Here is a 17391-nt window from a genome sequence, read left to right on the forward strand (position 1 = left end):
ACTTAAACATGTATTGCTTTAAAAATGGATTCCATGAGTTTGTGTGTGTGTGTGTGTGTGTGTGTGTGTGATGTGTATGCATGAGCTTACATGCCATAACATGCATGTTGAAGGCACAGGACAACTTTGAGGAGTTAGTTCTCCCCTTTGACCTTTACATGGTTACTCAGGCCGTCAGGCTATGAGGACAGCACCTTGACCACTGAGACACCTCACAGGCTTTTCAGTAAGCCATTTCTTAAAATCAACTTGTATGCATTTCCCTACCTTATCCTACTTTGGATAGTATTTAAGGAGCTAGCAAAATGGAAAACATCTCATATTTAAAACTTGTCTTATATTAGCCCAAAAGACACCTCTTTTCATTGCCACTTCATTACTCTGAGAAACACGTCTTGATTCTTCCACAAAGTTATCATTTATTGAAGATGCCAAATAAAGTTTCTGTCTTTGCCTGCTCCTCACTTTGTACGTCATAACCAGGCTTCTCCTTGGGCACAGACAGTATTTGGGTAAGTAAGACAGTTCGAGTTGACAAAGCAACACTCCTGTGGGGAAAAAAAAACTATTAACATGTATAAATGGATTTCCTCACAGTATAAATACTAGCCTGCACCCTCCGGGTGCCTCAGAGCTGTCCTGATGTATATATGCAAGTACGGAGAAGTGAATCAGCCCTTTGATACAGTAATATAATAAAAGTGAACTGGCAAGCAGCGGGTCTTAGTTTTCTACTTTCTTGTGGGAATGAGTTGCCAATCTTTCACCTCGGCTGATACCTTTATAACTCTGAATTCTGACGCTTCTGCTGCCCTGCCTCTGAGAATGCACCACAGTGCCGCTGAGTGTCTCCCAGCCTCCAACCACGCCACCAACGTGATGTCCACAGGTACTGACCTCCATGGCTGGCCCTACAGCTTTCAGAATGGATGCGATGAATCTTGTTAGTGAATAATCTCTTTGTTCCATTTTCCCCTCTTAGTTTGCTTTAGTTAAATATTAAGGATGTTGTAAAAGTCCAGTTCCCTAAGAATTAAAACAAAATTAATTACGGAAATCACTTATCTCTGTATTGGTTTTACTTTACAACCCAGAAGAACTATTTTCTGCCTAATCAAATAGTGAGAGTGAGTATTTTCCACTCTGAAAATGGTATTAATAGAAATGTTTATGGATAGAGATCAAAATGAAATATTCTAAAATAGTTTAATGTTAACTCAGTACTACTAAATATATATTAAAATGTATTTCATTTTCGAATTATTTGTTCCTTTCTGTAAACAACCATAAACCTTATAAAAATAACCTGAAAAAATGTCCAACCCCAAAGTGAGCTTTAATTAATACAATAATTAAATGTTTTATTAAAATTATATTTTAATAACTGCATAGTATTAAATGTAGCAGACAAAGCAAGAGAATATTTAGAGCTGAGAGAGTGAATCTTTCTCAAGATCGAGTTCTAGGAATAAATTTTTAAATTTGTCTTTATTTAACATTCCCAACTGAAAACTAAACTGGGGATCAAAACACGTTATGTGGGCACAAGCTAGAGTATGCATGTTGCAACTACATTTGTACTTTATGCAATAGCAATTGGTCTCAAGTTGATCTACAGATAGCCAGAGCCTTGGACTAAATTTCTCCCATAAAACAATTTGTATTCACCTTTCATTTTTCTAAAATCATTTCACATGTAGAAATGAAGTTTTATATTTGTAGAAAATATATTTGTATATTTGGGTTAATATTATAATGTAAAACAATTTGAAAACTTTTTATGATAATTAGGCAGTTTCAAAACATATGTGAACATTTACCGCCCATGCTTGGCTGAATTCTGAATAATAAAGAAGTTAGATATTTGGACTCAGGCAACATCACTTATTTACTAAAGATCACCACAGTTTAATCTAAAAGTTAATTTGGAGAGTATATTGAAACATATTAGATGGGAAAGACAATAATAAAGTAATTTAATTCTGTAATTATTGTATAAATAATCATATATAATGTAAATAATTACAGTACATTTACATTTACATGTAAACAATAATATAACATAATACATTTAAAATAATATATTTTATAAACTGAGAATTAGAACAATGATATTTTGTTTCTTTAATTGAATATAGAAAAATAATTGATCAGTAGCAAAGTAAAATTTAAGATTAAAATAATGATATAACTAGTTTTAAGTTTTATTGATTTATTTAAAAATACTTAACAATGCATTTAATAAATTAGCCTACCTCTTATTGAATTTCCTAAAATCAAAAAAAAAAATATCAAGGAACTTTTATAAATTTCATAAATACAAAATAATCTATAAAAGTTCCTTTAAATGATTTTTAAATAATTTATAATTTTCCTATAAAATCATAGCTATTTACATACCTAATTAAGTAAAAATTTATAAATAGTTATATTAATGAAAGCTCTTAGGTATTACATGTGGTTAAGATTCATTGAATTTTAAAAATCAATAATGAACTTGTTCTGTGTAGTCATTACATGGTAAAATTTTGTCATATATTTCAGTATCAGTTAAAAGCCAAAAATTTATGCGGATATTTACAAATAATTATTACCTATATTTAGACAAAATATATTCCATGAAAAAGCATGTAATTAACCACTACACCATTTTTAATATACTCAAATACTCATATACTCTTATGTTATTTATTGAAAAACATTTTAATGCTTATTATAATAACTTCCCAATAATATTATTATATGATGCTATATTTTATTATCATATTATTATATTTAGGATAGGAGAGAAAAATTAATGAGCAAGTACACAGTGAAACTTACTTTGGTAGATTTTTTTGGTGAAAAACCTTCTTAAATTGTTAAATGTTGATTTGTGCTTTAAGCTTCCTATATGTTTTATAGTTCATATCTTATTGATAAAGCACACTAACTTTAGGAATTATTAATGAGATTATGAGATTCAGCAATAGAGAAAATCATTTTTGGACAGACATTATCATTAAAATTGTTCTATCAATTGTGTGCGTGCAGAAAACATACAAGGCAAGGTTTCAATCTCAACGTAATTGCATTAGACTCTATCACGGGGTCGTCATGAACCTCTGAGAACAGCAGTATTTTTAGGAGTGTATCTAAACCATATGATAGTCATTATCTCTTTAGTAAAAGATATTTGTAAGGAAAATAAGCAAATTTTTCTGCTATGACTGACTTTTCAAGAGTCAGTTTAGATATTCAGTCTTCCAGATACACCCTCCAGATTGTACTGTGACACATATGATGTTCAGACTACTGTTCAGTGACTGTGGTATAATATCTACATGGGATGGAATCTGCAAGGATTTTACAAATCCCCAAGAGCTGGGGCCCACCATCCTCTCACCTCCCCTCATGAGAGACTTGTAGCCACATCACAGGCCACACTGCAATCTAGTTTGATAACTTAGGATCTCAACACTTGCTTGATTTTATTTGCTTTTTCGAAAACTCCCAGTGAAGAAAAAAAAAATCCCATATAGGCATAAAATTTAAAAATCGTGTAAATGTATAATTTGGAAACGAGTAGAATGTGTCTTGGATCCTCGTACATTTTCTTACCAGTCCCGTCTATTTTGTCTTTGATCCAAACTCCTACATGTTTGCACACGTATTTCTCGATGACAACGATGGGAAATACAGCGACAGGACTTCATTACTCTGTGCCTTCCTGTCATTATGGAAACCAGCCATCCACCTATGGAGTGATGGCAGGTAAGAAAAATTGCCTTTATATGTGGTCTAATGGGGGAAAACAGTGTTGGATTTTCTCGTGCCTGAGGGAATGGAGGGAAAACTGTAACATGAAATTCTGATCTTTCGGCTTGAAAGTTGGTGGTAGATCTGCCACTCTCAGGAGTGTTTCCATCTGATGCCCAATAAAGCATGAGGTTCTCAGAAGCATCCCATCCCAGATGGCCCTATTCTATACAGTTCTGAACCCCTGTGCTACTGATCTGCACGAGCATTGTATGGTTTTGTCGTTATTGTTTGTTCTTTTTTTTCCTTATTTTATTTCAATTTTAATTATGTTAAACTGCTAGTTGCCAGTTGTTATTGCCTTTGTGGGATTTCCTGCAGAAATACTCTACTGACTAGTAGACCCAGGGGGTTTCTTACATTTAAATGACAGTTAATTAAAATTAGAATTTAAACTTCAGTTTCTCTGCTAAGTCTGTTTCGATTCCAGTGGCTGATACTCTCGTGTGTCATCAAGTGGCTATTCCATCAGTCACCAGCTTTATAGAACATTGCCTTTGTCTCTGTACTGCTTTCTGTGTACTTGTTCTAGAAAGATAAATGTATAAAGATACAAATGGAAGGCTTAGCTGGACACTCAGAGACATTAGCAATGGGTATTTCAGGATTTGGCAGTCCTTCTGGATTGCCTCTGAGGCTTGACTGAGGTAGGTGATGTGACACACATTTCAGCAGAAGTGTGCCACATCTCTTTCAAGCATGATTCTAACGCATTGTAAATACATCCATAGAATGCCTTCCAACAATTGGCAATACCTGCCCTGTGTGTTCCACTCATCATCAAAACCAATACTTAATCTCAGGGCATGGCTAAAGGAAATATTTTACTGGGTTAAATTAACATGGATTGCTGTTCACAGATTTTTATTTGTTTGTTCTTAAGGGGAGTCTTTAGTAGTCTCTATTTGTTATTATAGCAGCAAAATAACTCTCATCAGGGAGAAATTAAGACCAAGATAGAAGATGGAGTGGAAAGAGAAGCAGAGGCAGATAGATAGAGATTTTGGATAAAAGAGTCAAATATGAAGGAACTATCTTGAAATCCACTCATGCGTGTCCTCCAAGTGAGCAATTACACACAGAGAAAGATCCATAGAGTTATGCTTAGAACTTTGAAATAAAACGGAACAAATAATGTAATTCATTAATTTATAATTTCTCAGTAAAACATTAAGATTTCAAAATGAAACATTTCTTACATTTGGCCACACACCATTCTCAGTAAATCAGTATCTTAACTGTTATTGTAAACTGAAGGCTGGTAGTCTTTCTTTCAAAAATTATTTTATTTAAAATGTTTTCCTATCAACCCTTCTCAGAGGAGAAGGGGATGGAGGGATGTGGGGAGGAGAGGTGAGGGGGTTTCTGGGAGGAGAGGAGAGCTGATATTGTGGTGTAAAGAAAATAAATTAATTAAGTAATGAAAATCTTTTTATATAATAATTTTTCATATTCTTTCCCTCTTCTTAAACTCTCCATCACCTCCTTATCTATTAACATCAAAGACTGATTTTTTTAAATGATTGACTGCAAATGTCTTTTTTTTCTTTTAAAAAATACATTCCTTTTTTATTTTATTTGTATAATGCTTTTTTCCCCAGTATGTCTGTGCATCGCTTGCACGTATTGCTCACAGAAGCCAGGAAAGGGTATCTGGATATTATAGACAATTGTAAACCACCAGATGATTGCTGGGAATATAGAAGAGGCTCTCTGGTTCTCAGGAAAAACAGCCAGTGCGCTGAACCCCTGAGCTTTCTCTCCAACCTGGTTTTACTTTTTATCAGTTAAGGGATATTTAAAGGCAAGGCCTTTTACCTTTAAAATTCATCTCTTATATACAATTGAATTTATCGGTATACCTAAAAAAAAAAAAAAAAAGAACAACTTCCACACTGGTGATCTATATTTGCTGTGAATTACTAAAATAAGTTCAAACAGTTGTTGTAGGTGAGAGTGGAATGCATTCTTTAACCTTCACAGAATCATGAGGATCTAAATAAGAGGTAACAAGAATGTGGTCACAGGCTGCTCTCTGCCGGAGGGAAGTTCTGTCACAGTGATTGCCAGGGACCCTGCACACCTTCTTCAGTTTCTATATTTTCTCAAAGAGAGGTAGCATTTGCCATTTGACTTGAGTTAGCATGAAAATCAAACCAACCAACCGTCCCCCCCACCTCACACTTACATACACATACACACATATACACATGCACATAGAGATGCACATACACACACATATACAAACATGAACCCCCACATATACATACACACCCACACATACATACCAACCAAAGAGCAGTGGCTAATGATGTCTTGCTCTAATTCCTTTGGGTACCATCTCCCTTGTACTAAATCAATGTGGCCCACAGTTATCTAGAGAGTTTATAGCTACCCTTGGAGTCCTATAATGCAGCCACATTAGCACGGGGGGTGGGGGGGGCAACAGGCCAGGGTTACATTAAGAGGCAGCTGATGGCATTCTGTACACCCTTTTCATTCTTCTCCCCACCCCCATTCTAATATAGTCAAATGGAAAGGACCTGAGAGAGACTCTACCAGATCAGAGTCTGGCTTAGTGACATCATAAACACAATTGTCATACCCAGATTTAGAGGTATCATTGTGGCCGTCAAATTAAATTATATTTTGTCACTAAAATGAAACCTCAACATGGTGCAGAGAGACTATATTTGAATATTTCTGAGAGGGATGCCATTAAAATATTATATGCTTTATAACTTGTCAGCATGTCTGCTTCTTGACATATATTCAGCATCAGCATGTACTTCGTGGCAGATTAAATCTTAGACAGTCTGAATTCCTTCTGCGTTCATTCCCAGGGAAGCTGCACAAATTGAGTCATAAAATACAGCCACTCAAAAATAAGGAAGGAAAGGCATAAAAAAGGACAATAGAAATCTACTTGTGTCACTTGGAATTTTTGAAATGTCAGCCACTCCCTCAAAATCCACAGAAGCATCATATGGGCAGGATTGGTGTCTTGTAGTCTGTGAGGGGAAGCTGCCGGAATTACTGTTTCAAAGGGCGTGGAATTGTTTTAATATGGCTATTATTTTACTCATACTCTGATGCATTCAATTTAGGATTTCATTAAATCAGCCCATCAGAAGGGACAAGCTATATAGGTCCTTAACCTGAGATGCTATCAGCTAGCCACATGCAGGAGAGCAACTTGCTTGTGGTGTGAAGGGCTGAGTCAGCATGTTATAGGGCAACCTCTACCTCTATTCCCTACCCATGCCTGCTTTGAAAGATTCGTCTGTCTTCTGCCATGTACACCATACATGGAGACATACAGAACAGCTCAGACAGGCCAAGGTAGATCAGTACGTATCATGAATATCTAAGGGAGTGTGGAGAGGGCTCCGACATTTCCAGGCTGTGCACATGGGTCCCTGTCCAGGCTAACTACAGTGTTGCTTTAGCAATGTTTTAAGAAACATTTTTGAGATTTCTGCTGCGTGACCTTACTGTTTTCTTCAGTAATCCAGGTTTGAAATGATTTGAAAAAGAGTTTGTTATTCATACTGTCCCATCACTCTCCATGCTCCACAGTCACTGAGTCAGACAGTAGGAACCAAATTCTGACTAAATGGTATTGGTAACTGCTGTGATGAATTGCTAAGAAAGACTGGTTTTATAAAAATGATAACCCTAGGGATTTAATGATGGATACTTTATGTAATGAAAAGAGTCCACATTTCGCATATTATATTTTCACTCTTATTAGTGTTACTAGACCTAGGAAGTTGGTATGGTATTTCTTGCTCATTTTTCACGGACTCCATTCAAATGCTGTTTCTGGATGTTGGCCTTTTGAGAATAGCTGTAATAAGTAAACTGCTCTTGAATTTTCCTGGAGTGACAGGCTGCTTGCATGCTTTTTAAATCATTATAGCATTGAATCCAAGTGTTTGTACACAGGCAACCAAATATGTTCAAATTCCGGAAATCTTTGAACGAAAGTTGGACGATTTACCTGAGTACAGAAGATTGGAGAATAAAGAAGCATTTGTTCTAAGTTAGTGGAATTCAGTTCTTGTGTCTACTATGTACTTAAGACGGCTACTAATCTGAAGGGAAGTTACTGATTGCTTTATAAGAGATTTCCTACATTGTAAGCAGTGGGGAAGATATACACTCTTTACTTCCTAACTCATCTAGTCTTATATGGAAAAGGAGGCTGACTAGTGAAATGGACAGACTTATAAATGGACTTACAGTACCTCAGGACTGTGATGGGCATGAAGAATTGAAAATAATGGCCAGGATGTGTCACATTCGGATCATGGAGTAAAGTTTCTTATTAAAAAATATTCAGAAATCTGTTTTCCTGGATGACTTACATTTATAAAAGCAGAATACATTATTAACAAGAAAAATAGTTTCTCTCCTGGAGTGGAGAGATGGCTCAGTGGTTAATAGCATTTTCTGTTCTTGTAAAGGACGCAAGAGTGGTTCCCAGAACTGGCAAGGTGGTTCAACCATCTCTGACCCCAGTTCTAGGGGGAGACAATGTTCTTTGCTGACCTCCACAGGCAGGTATACATGTAGTACACATATATGCATGCGAGTAAGCATACATACACAGAAATTAAATAAATCTAAAGAGAAAAAATAGTTTCTCTTAACCCTTTAGCACAGCTTTGGAGTATCTGGGTTTATTTCATGCTATTTCATTTACTCTCTTAGAACTTACATGTTTAATTTTCACTAGAAAAACTAATGTGTTCTATTGGATGGAGATAAATTTTACGATTACATATTCTTATATAAATAAGCTAATAACCTTCTGACTTACACTAATATTTATTATTAAATATTTATATATTGTTGGGAGATATACATATTTTATTATTACTAATTGCTTTAATTTGTGGGTGCAGTTGTAGATTATTATTATATTTTTAATATGTTTCTGAGAACAATTATTATAGTAACCTATGAAACTTGTTTATAAAGTTTTAATTTATACTCATGAGACTGATCAATGACTCAGATTTTTGTGATACATGACATTTAATATGAACAGAAGTGAAATCCTTCATTAATAAAAAGAGTAATTTGTCAAGGAAGAAATGGTGAAATATGTTGAAATTTTTCTGTTGTGCCATCCTGTCAGTTGAAATTCTGAACTGAGGTAGACTCTAATTTCAAATGAACACTGAAATCTGTAAAATTCTCAGAGTATTCCTATTTTCTAGGGCATACTACAATAAAGTCAAGCCAACACTGCAAACTCTATGGATACCTCCCTTTCGGGTCTAGAATTGTCCCCTCCTTTGGATTTTATTTTTGCTTTTCTTTAAATAATTATGGAAAAAGAAAATTATCATATTTTCTATTCTTCAAAAAAGCTTGTCACAGTATTTTAATAGAGCTTCTAAACTGAACTTTTTTCTCTGACTCATTAAATTGACTTAAAAATAAGTTTTATCTGTCTTTATCATGTTTAAGAACCATGTTCATTTTCCATTTGAAGTTAAACGTTTACTGTCAAACCAGTAGTATTTGTAGTACTGTAAGATTAACTTCCCAGTTATAAGGTTCATCTGTATAACATATAGTCCAAATACTTCTTGCCTTGATTATAGCACTTGTTAAATTAAGACAGAGATCGGTGCATGCTGGTTAGAGTCATGTATTAGACCCTCGGGATAACATATCTTTTTATAAGAAAATGGAATCTTACACTCAGTTATTTAAGATTTTCTCCTCCTTTGACAGTAATGTTGGTTTTGTTCTTCAGGGGAAGGTGGAAGGTAATTTCATTCCACCTACTCTGGCTTCTACTTTAGGAGACTGAGCGTCAGGTAACTTGTATAAGTTAAGACTGAATCAGTGTGGCATCACAGGTACTCAGGGAGAATAAGGTATCAGAATTACCAAGCTCTAGGGCAGCCTGGGCAAAACAACAAAGTCCTGCCTTCAAATGCAAACTCAGAGCTATTGATCTAACAAAGAGTATGGTTTGTATAGAGACAGACATAATTACCAACAATGCTCTCCTCTCTCTTTCTCCACAGGCAGTTTAACCCCTTGTCTTTACAAGTTTCCAGACCACACCCTGAGTCATGGATTTCCCCCCCTGCACCAGCCTCTGCTGGCAGAGGACCCCGCGGCCTCTGAGTTTAAGCAGGAACTCAGGCGGAAAAGCAAATTGGTGGAAGAGCCAATAGACATGGACTCCCCAGAAATCCGAGAACTGGAGCAGTTTGCCAACGAGTTTAAAGTGAGAAGAATTAAGTTAGGTATGCCTTTGTTGACTGACAGGTCAAACAACTTCATTCGCAAATCCTTACTCTAGTTACTGTGAAATATTTTATACTCCCCTCAAAAGTCCAAGCCATTTCTCATTCTCTGTCTCTCCTGTGCATTTAACCCAGTCCAACTGGGGAAACTAAAACAAACAGCAAAAATCCTTTAATTCCTTGTAAATTCTTAATAGGATAAAAGCATTGTTTTTTTTTTTAAAGTTCACGTTAATTCCTAAAATCTAGCCAACCTCAAGATTAGCTTTAAAGTGCTCCTTTTATTTAATATTCTACTTGAATCTTTGAAGAGATTCATATGATCTGAAATAATGAAATACTGTAAATGACATTACACTGTCTGCTTGTTCTTCTTCTTCACCAGGGTTAGGTTCTCAGGTATCTTTCTAGAGTTTGCTTACACCTCTATGAGCAAGTGCATATATTCTTTTGTGCATATCTATTTTGGAGAACTTTTCAAGACTTCACTATGGGTGTGTCTATTAACTACCATCTTATAAATATAAATACTCTATTTCACTACGTCTTTTACATCCTTTTAATGTCTTAGGAATAAAAACAATGCCACACTTAGTAACTCTATAAATGCATTTCTGCATCTATATGAAACATGTGAATAGAAAATGTTGCTACCAAATCGTTGACTAAGCATGATGTATTTTAATGGATGCTGTCAAACTCATCTCTATTGGATTTTACCACCACAACCACCTCTTTTGTTTCCAGCACAGGGCAAATGGTTAGACTGAAATAAGTAAACAACACTTAAGGACCAAAGTGTTCTTAATCTTTGGGACCCTTTGAATCAGAAAAGACAGCGACACTGCAGTGTGGTTTTATTCAAAATGTTAAATTTCATTTTAAATTATTGTTACTTGTTCCTGTTTGGGAATCATTTGTATTTCCTTTTATCTGAACTGCATACTCAAAATCACTGTTCATTTTCTATTGAAAAATATTTTTAAAATAGAATAACCACAACAGTTAATTGTGGTTCGAATTCATGGAAAAAATATGTATTTTTAAATGGGTTGAAATGATAGCTCAATCCGATGAACTTGTAGAATGAGCCATAGGTAATTTATAGTGACATTTACTGATGCATATTGTATGCCATCATATTATACATATAGGTATATAGCCGTAGGCCCTGAAATAATGTGTACTGAGGACACGTAGAAACAGCAGGAGGCATCATTATCATACTTATTTTCAGTCCTGTTTGTAAAGCTATGGATGGTTAAAACTGTGTGTTGATGGCTTATTACAACTAATAGTCTAGAAATGCTTGTGGCAATTGATAAGGACCTTTTGTTGGGAGACAGATGTATTACCAAATAATATAATAAATGTGTTTGGGGTGATGCATAAAACGTGGGACCATAGACAGCCTTTGGAAATGACATGTTTTAAGGTGAAGTCAGCCTCAGTCTTAGCTTTATTTGGTGTAACAATATATTGTTGAGATTTTCATTCTTATATAAAACTATGTTTGATCTATCACTGTACATTTTGCATGCTATAATTGATGGGTCATTTATTTTGAGCACGGGTCACATTTGATAACCATAAAAAACCAAGGATTTCCAGGCTTATTATCATGTGTTAGAACGTAGTCATGTATCTGTTCCGTGCTGCTACTGTGTGTGCGTGGGGGTCCTTTTTACTTTAAAAGTAATGTATGAACTAAAGGGCACATTTAGATGTACTTGGCAATTCTACTCTAAATCTAAATAATTCTAAATTGTCAAACAATTGAATTTTAAAAGAGTGATAATGGGACCCCCCCTGTACCCCCCCACACTGATCTTCCTCGTGAAGTTGAAGCTAATGCTGTCTCTTACCCTTTCACAGGATACACCCAGACAAACGTGGGCGAAGCGCTGGCTGCTGTCCACGGCTCAGAATTCAGTCAAACAACCATCTGTCGATTTGAAAACTTGCAGCTCAGTTTCAAAAATGCTTGTAAACTCAAAGCAATTTTATCCAAGTGGCTGGAGGAAGCTGAGCAGGTCGGAGGTACTGAAGCCAATCTCCGCAGCCTGTGTTGTGGGGTAGTCTCAAACAACCACTAGGGTTGGCAGGACGGATGCGGAGGCAGGGAGTTTGATGGCTTTTTAATCTCTTTGAAATGAAAAATAAATATCTTGATGCATGGGGGTTAAAAACAATGTAATGCAAGTGTAGAAGTAAATTCATGGAGGAAATCACAAGCTACACGAGGAAGCTTTCTAGACAATGAGGCCCCAGAATAAAGTGCTGAATATTCTTTATCATCAACATTTCTTGGCCTTTATGTTATCCAGGATTAACTTACGGGAACTGCTTTTACAGCCTGTTATTAGTGTTCACACAAGCCTGTTCAATAAATGCCATCAAACAAAATAAAACCTTGGTAAGTACACACACACACACACACACACACACACACAAAACTTGTCCTAGTGGCAAGGATAGATCCGGCATCTAAAGCACACACATACTGCTCTTGCAGAGGATTGGACATCAGTCTCTAGCACCAACATTCTGCAGCTGATACTACCTTGTACCCAGCTCTAAGGGATCACATGCCCTGGTGCCCTCTTCTGGCTTCATGGGTACCTGTACTTATATGCCCATACCTACACACACACACACACACACACACACACAGAATAAGACTTGGACGCATTTACAGTGGCTATTCTAACAGGAGGTGAAGGTAAGGTTTGTAGAAAAATTATCTTTACGACATTTACATTTATTTTGCTTTAATACTTTTTCCCCTGAGGAATGTAATATAAAATGACCTACTTGGCAAACATTTGAGACTGAAGGGCACAGTAATTATAGTTTGCATGATATTAGTTGGAAAAACTGAAACCAAAGAATGATAGTTTAAAATTCCTAGTTCTTATTCTCCCCTTTCTACATTCCAGCTTTGTACAATGAGAAGGTGGGAGCAAACGAAAGGAAGAGGAAACGGAGGACAACCATCAGGTATTCCTTTGCGATCCTTAACTTACTAGAGAAAGAACAACATCATGTTCACACGGAGTCCGTATTTAAGTATAAGAGCAACATTATTATGAGGTGAATATAAATAATTGAAAAATGTTTAAAAAACCCAAATCTATTAGAAATTAAGATGGCGTTTTTAAACATTTGACGAGTGAGTATCTATTGTTTGATTCACTGTTTGGACAGACATTTTGGTTAAAAATGGAAGCCAAATAACTCACTTCTATCCTTAGAGATACAAGTGCTTGCTCTGCGAGTATAGTACCTTGACAAAAACCAAAAGGAGTCAGCGGTGTGTCTCGATCTCAAGGTCTCACGTAACCTCTTTCATTTCAAGCATGAAGCATAATTTTTAGTGATATTTTGGTCCTGGAAAGTACTAATAGGTAAAAAGTTTTATCTAGGGTAGTTGTTAATTTCCCATTTTCTGTATTATAAAGAACGGGAATGACTGAGGCAGTGATGAGCAGGCAGGGGGAGTTGTATTTTGAGAGGCCCACAATGTCTTTTCTTTGTCAAGAACTTGGTGCCCCCTTGTGGCATAAAGTGAAACAGAGCGAAACTGGGTTCCCTAGTTTGTGCCTATGATTTTGGTAAGGTTATTTAGAATAAGAGGTGCCTCTGTCTTGTTCATAGACAAAGATTTGGCTTTCACGTGTGCTTTTAGAATCTATGTTACCTCTTCACGGTAATATTTAGAAAGTTAAGTTTCATCTTATTCTTCTAAGAACTTCATTGAAAGAAACAAAATTTTATCCCAACTTCTCCCCTCACACTCCACCCCTTCCTCCCCAGTGTAGCTGCTAAGGATGCTCTGGAGAGACACTTCGGGGAGCACAGCAAGCCTTCCTCGCAGGAGATCATGCGGATGGCTGAAGAACTGAATCTCGAGAAAGAAGTAGTACGAGTGTGGTTCTGCAACCGAAGGCAGAGAGAAAAACGAGTGAAAACAAGTCTCAATCAGAGCCTGTTCTCTATTTCCAAGGAACATCTAGAGTGCAGATAAGGCTGGCGTGTGATAGCCATGTGTGGTAGCTACTCCACTTCTTTCAGTTTTCAAGAAAAATCAGAAGTTAGTCACTTGGTTAAAAACTAGATTGAATCAGTAACTCCTGCAGTTTTTGTCTCACTTCTTTCTTTCTTTCTTTCTTTCTTTCTTTCTTTCTTTCTTTCTTTCTTTCTTTCTTTCTTTCTTTCCTTCCTTCCTTCCTTCCTTCCTTCCTTCCTTCCTTCCTTCCTTTCTTTCTTTCTTTCTTTCTTTCTTTCTTTCTTTCTTTCTTTCCTTTCTGTCTGTCTTTCCTTTCTTTCTTTCTTTCTTTCTTTCTTTCTTTCTTTCTTTCTTTCTTTCTTTTCTTTCCTGTCTTTTCTTTTTTTCTCTTTTCTTTTCTTTTCTTTTCTTTTCTCTTCCTTCCTTCCTTCCTTTCTTTTTCTTTCTTTCTTTCTTTCTTTCTTTCTTTCTTTCCTTCCTTCCTTCCTTCCTTCCTTCCTTTCTTTTTTCTTTCTTTCTTTCTTTCTTTCTTTCTTTCTTTCTTTCTCTCTCTCTCTCTCTCTCTCTCTCTCTCTCTCTTTCTCTCTCTCTCTCTCTCTCTCTCTCTCTTTCTTTCTTTCTTTCTTTCTTTCTTTCTCTCTCTCTCTCTCTCTCTTTCTTTCTTTCTTTCTTTCTTTCTTTCTTTCTTTCTTTCTTTCTTTCTTTTAGATCTAATTACTTAAAATGAGACATTTTATCTAGTTGTTCCCAGAATTCATAGCGTTCACTTTCATCCAAAACACTACCAGGAAAGTCCCTCACAACACCCCTTCCAATTCCGCCTCTGCACCTAACACTCAGTGAGGTAGTGCTAACTGGGAGGGAAGCCAGCACACATGTGAATATAGTAGTTTACAATTTCCTTTTGTAAGGCAATTCATTGTTGTTGCTGTTTTTTAATTTTTAACCTCCATCAGTACTAGCCATGCAAGTGGTGCACAGATATACATGTAGGCAAAACACTCCTACCCATAAAATAAAATGAAACAAAATAAATGAATCTATAAACAAAAAAGAATATATTGATTTATATTTAGTACCTCTAGCCCTATGATTTTTCTTTTTTGAGTAAGGTTTGAAGATCCAGAGGTGATGAGAGGCAACTAAGAATTTTATAAATTGCTCTTAGAAATAATCTTCAGTTAGAATCTATTGGTATCCTTGAAATTTAACACTTAGGACTTGCTCCCAAAGAAGTACTTATTTCGAAAGAGTCGTAGGAACATTTAGGCATGATGTCTGGCCTGTATTCTTTCATAGAAATTAGCTTTCAGCTGCTCTGCTACAGGTAGTGGGTTCGATCCTGAGCACAACTGAAATTTAAGAATCAAAACTATGCTTTAGGGGTCCCCAGCCTCTATCATAAACCTGTGCTGCAACAGGGCAAGGCTGCTTGGCTTACTTGCTGTTATGTTTTCAGTGACTGAAACAGCACTTGCTCCTACTAGGTATGTATAAACCATGCTAAAGGAACGGGCTGCAGTGAACAACCGCTACAACCATGAAGGGCATAGTTTTTGAAGTCTCATTGTAGAAACTCACCTGAGGTTCCTTAACAATGTGTCAATGTTGGTATGACTGGCTACATTTTGATTTATTAATAAAAATTGCAAGCATGGAAGATATTTATTGAATCTCTAAAAATGAACTCCTTTGAAACTTGTAAGTAGAAACAACCTATAAAGTAGCAAACATCTAAAATTGCAACTTTGGCATTTTTGAATACCAATCCACTGGCAATATTCATCTAACGTATTCTCTATAACATGAGCTGAAATTAGATGAGAATTTATCAATTAGAAATACTTACTAAATAAATCACACTACCCACTGTCTTCTTTCTTATATTGCTAAACAGTACTGAAGCTGGTCCTGCTGACAGTAAGCTTGGAATCCCAGCTGCTCTCAAAATCATCTTGGATCACAAACTTTTGCCTGGCTACAAAGTGAACTCAATGCAGTAAGACTCTATCTCAAAATAAACCCACGCCGGGGGACATACCTCAGTTTAGTAACACAGATACTTTCCAAACAAAATATCCAAACTGAGGCACGGATCCAACATCTAATATGTGTTGGGTACAATTCAAGAATTTCCAATGATTGTCTTTCATATGCAAGCATCTCTGGATAATTATTACTTTTTAAACTGCTTTAAACACATATTAGCTTGCAAATGGTAGTATCATCACATACATATATGCACCCATTCATAGCCAAAAATTCACATTGCATTTTGAAACCTGTAATAGAAGCAAAGCTCAATGCAATATAAACTTAGACCAGTTGCTTTTTTTTGTATTTTAAATATGGATATGGTGGTATGATTATGTGACAACTGTATATGATTGAATATAACTATGTGTGTATAATGTTATCTTTTCAAGTGAGGACACCATTAGTAGACTTATTTGCATCAATGCATTTTGAGACTATTTTCTAGCTATATTTAATATTTTATTAGATTTTAACCTTTAAAACAGAGAGGCTTTATGTCATATAGTGTCCTAAACTGCAATTAAGGAAATGATAAATGCAATTAACTGTTACTGCTCAGACTCTGGGGAAGGAATACCAAAGGGTGACTTAAGCTATTTTATGTCCTTGTGGGCTATACAGTGTATGGCTCCAAGAATCCAGTGGGGAAATCATTCAGGTGGAAGATATGTTCCTTGTTTATACTGACATTCAATATTACCTAGTAGACGTGGCTAAAAACCACATTCATCCAATGCCCCTTTTATCACTAATGGTAGAAAGGAGTTTTTGTCATGTATTGTCAGTTTAGGAGATGGGCGGGTGTGTCTTCAAGGTCCTGAAGGATAATAGAGGGCATGAATCAGTGCTCCATAATCCTTAGGCTTCCTTTACTTCTTTTAAAGGAATTAAGGTCATAAAAGCCTAAGTCACCTTTTAGATTCATCTTCTACAAAGACAAAATTGAAAAGTTAAACAACTGCTGCTGAGAAGTCCTTTTGTAATAAGGAGGAAATTATAGATCTTTTTTTCAGACCCAGACAAGCCTTGCTAAACAAAGGGGTATCTTAAGTCAGAGCACAGTTTTAAATTAGGTGCACAGAAATCAGGAGGGGTTGGGGATTTAGCTCAGTGGTAGAGCGCTTGCCTACCAAGCACAGGGTTCTGTCCTCAGCTCTGAAATAAAAAGAAAAAATAGAAATCAGGCCAGAAATGTGGGCATTGTGCTTGGTGGGGGGGGGGGGGGAGGCATGTGACCAGAGGAAAGCTGTTTCTAAGGACATTCAAAGGGGA

At 36.1% G+C, this 17391-nt stretch overlaps 1 protein-coding gene across 2 annotated transcripts; it reads left to right on the forward strand.

Annotated features, from left to right (window-relative positions):
• Nucleotides 1-630: 630 nt before the first annotated feature.
• On the forward strand, nt 631-15137 carry Pou1f1 (POU domain, class 1, transcription factor 1). 2 transcript variants are annotated; one of them, NM_008849.6, is made up of 6 exons: nt 631-889; nt 3682-3753; nt 9849-10073; nt 11949-12113; nt 13013-13073; nt 13890-15136. In NM_008849.6, the coding sequence occupies exons 1-6, from the start codon at nt 748-750 to the stop codon at nt 14098-14100; spliced, it is 876 nt and encodes a 291-aa protein (NP_032875.1). In that variant the 5' UTR covers nt 631-747; the 3' UTR covers nt 14101-15136. The 2 variants fall into 2 exon arrangements, with proteins under 2 accessions (NP_032875.1, NP_001349397.2); NM_001362468.3 differs by lacking the exon at nt 631-889 and having other exon boundaries at nt 3428-3753; nt 13890-15137.
• Nucleotides 15138-17391: the final 2254 nt, after the last annotated feature.

This window comes from Mus musculus, chromosome 16 (assembly GCF_000001635.26).
Source record: "Mus musculus strain C57BL/6J chromosome 16, GRCm38.p6 C57BL/6J".
NCBI lineage: Eukaryota > Metazoa > Chordata > Mammalia > Rodentia > Muridae > Mus > Mus musculus.

Excerpts from the sequence above, each read along its gene's own strand:
- Pou1f1 (NM_008849.6), top strand. The coding sequence starts at position 748 with ATGAGTTGCCAATCTTTCACCTCGGCTGATACCTTTATAACTCTGAAT. Across the intron at positions 10,074-11,948 it reads AGTGAGAAGAATTAAGTTAG|GATACACCCAGACAAACGTG; the intron begins GTATGCCTTTGT and ends ACCCTTTCACAG. Across the intron at positions 13,074-13,889 it reads AAACGGAGGACAACCATCAG|TGTAGCTGCTAAGGATGCTC; the intron begins GTATTCCTTTGC and ends CTTCCTCCCCAG.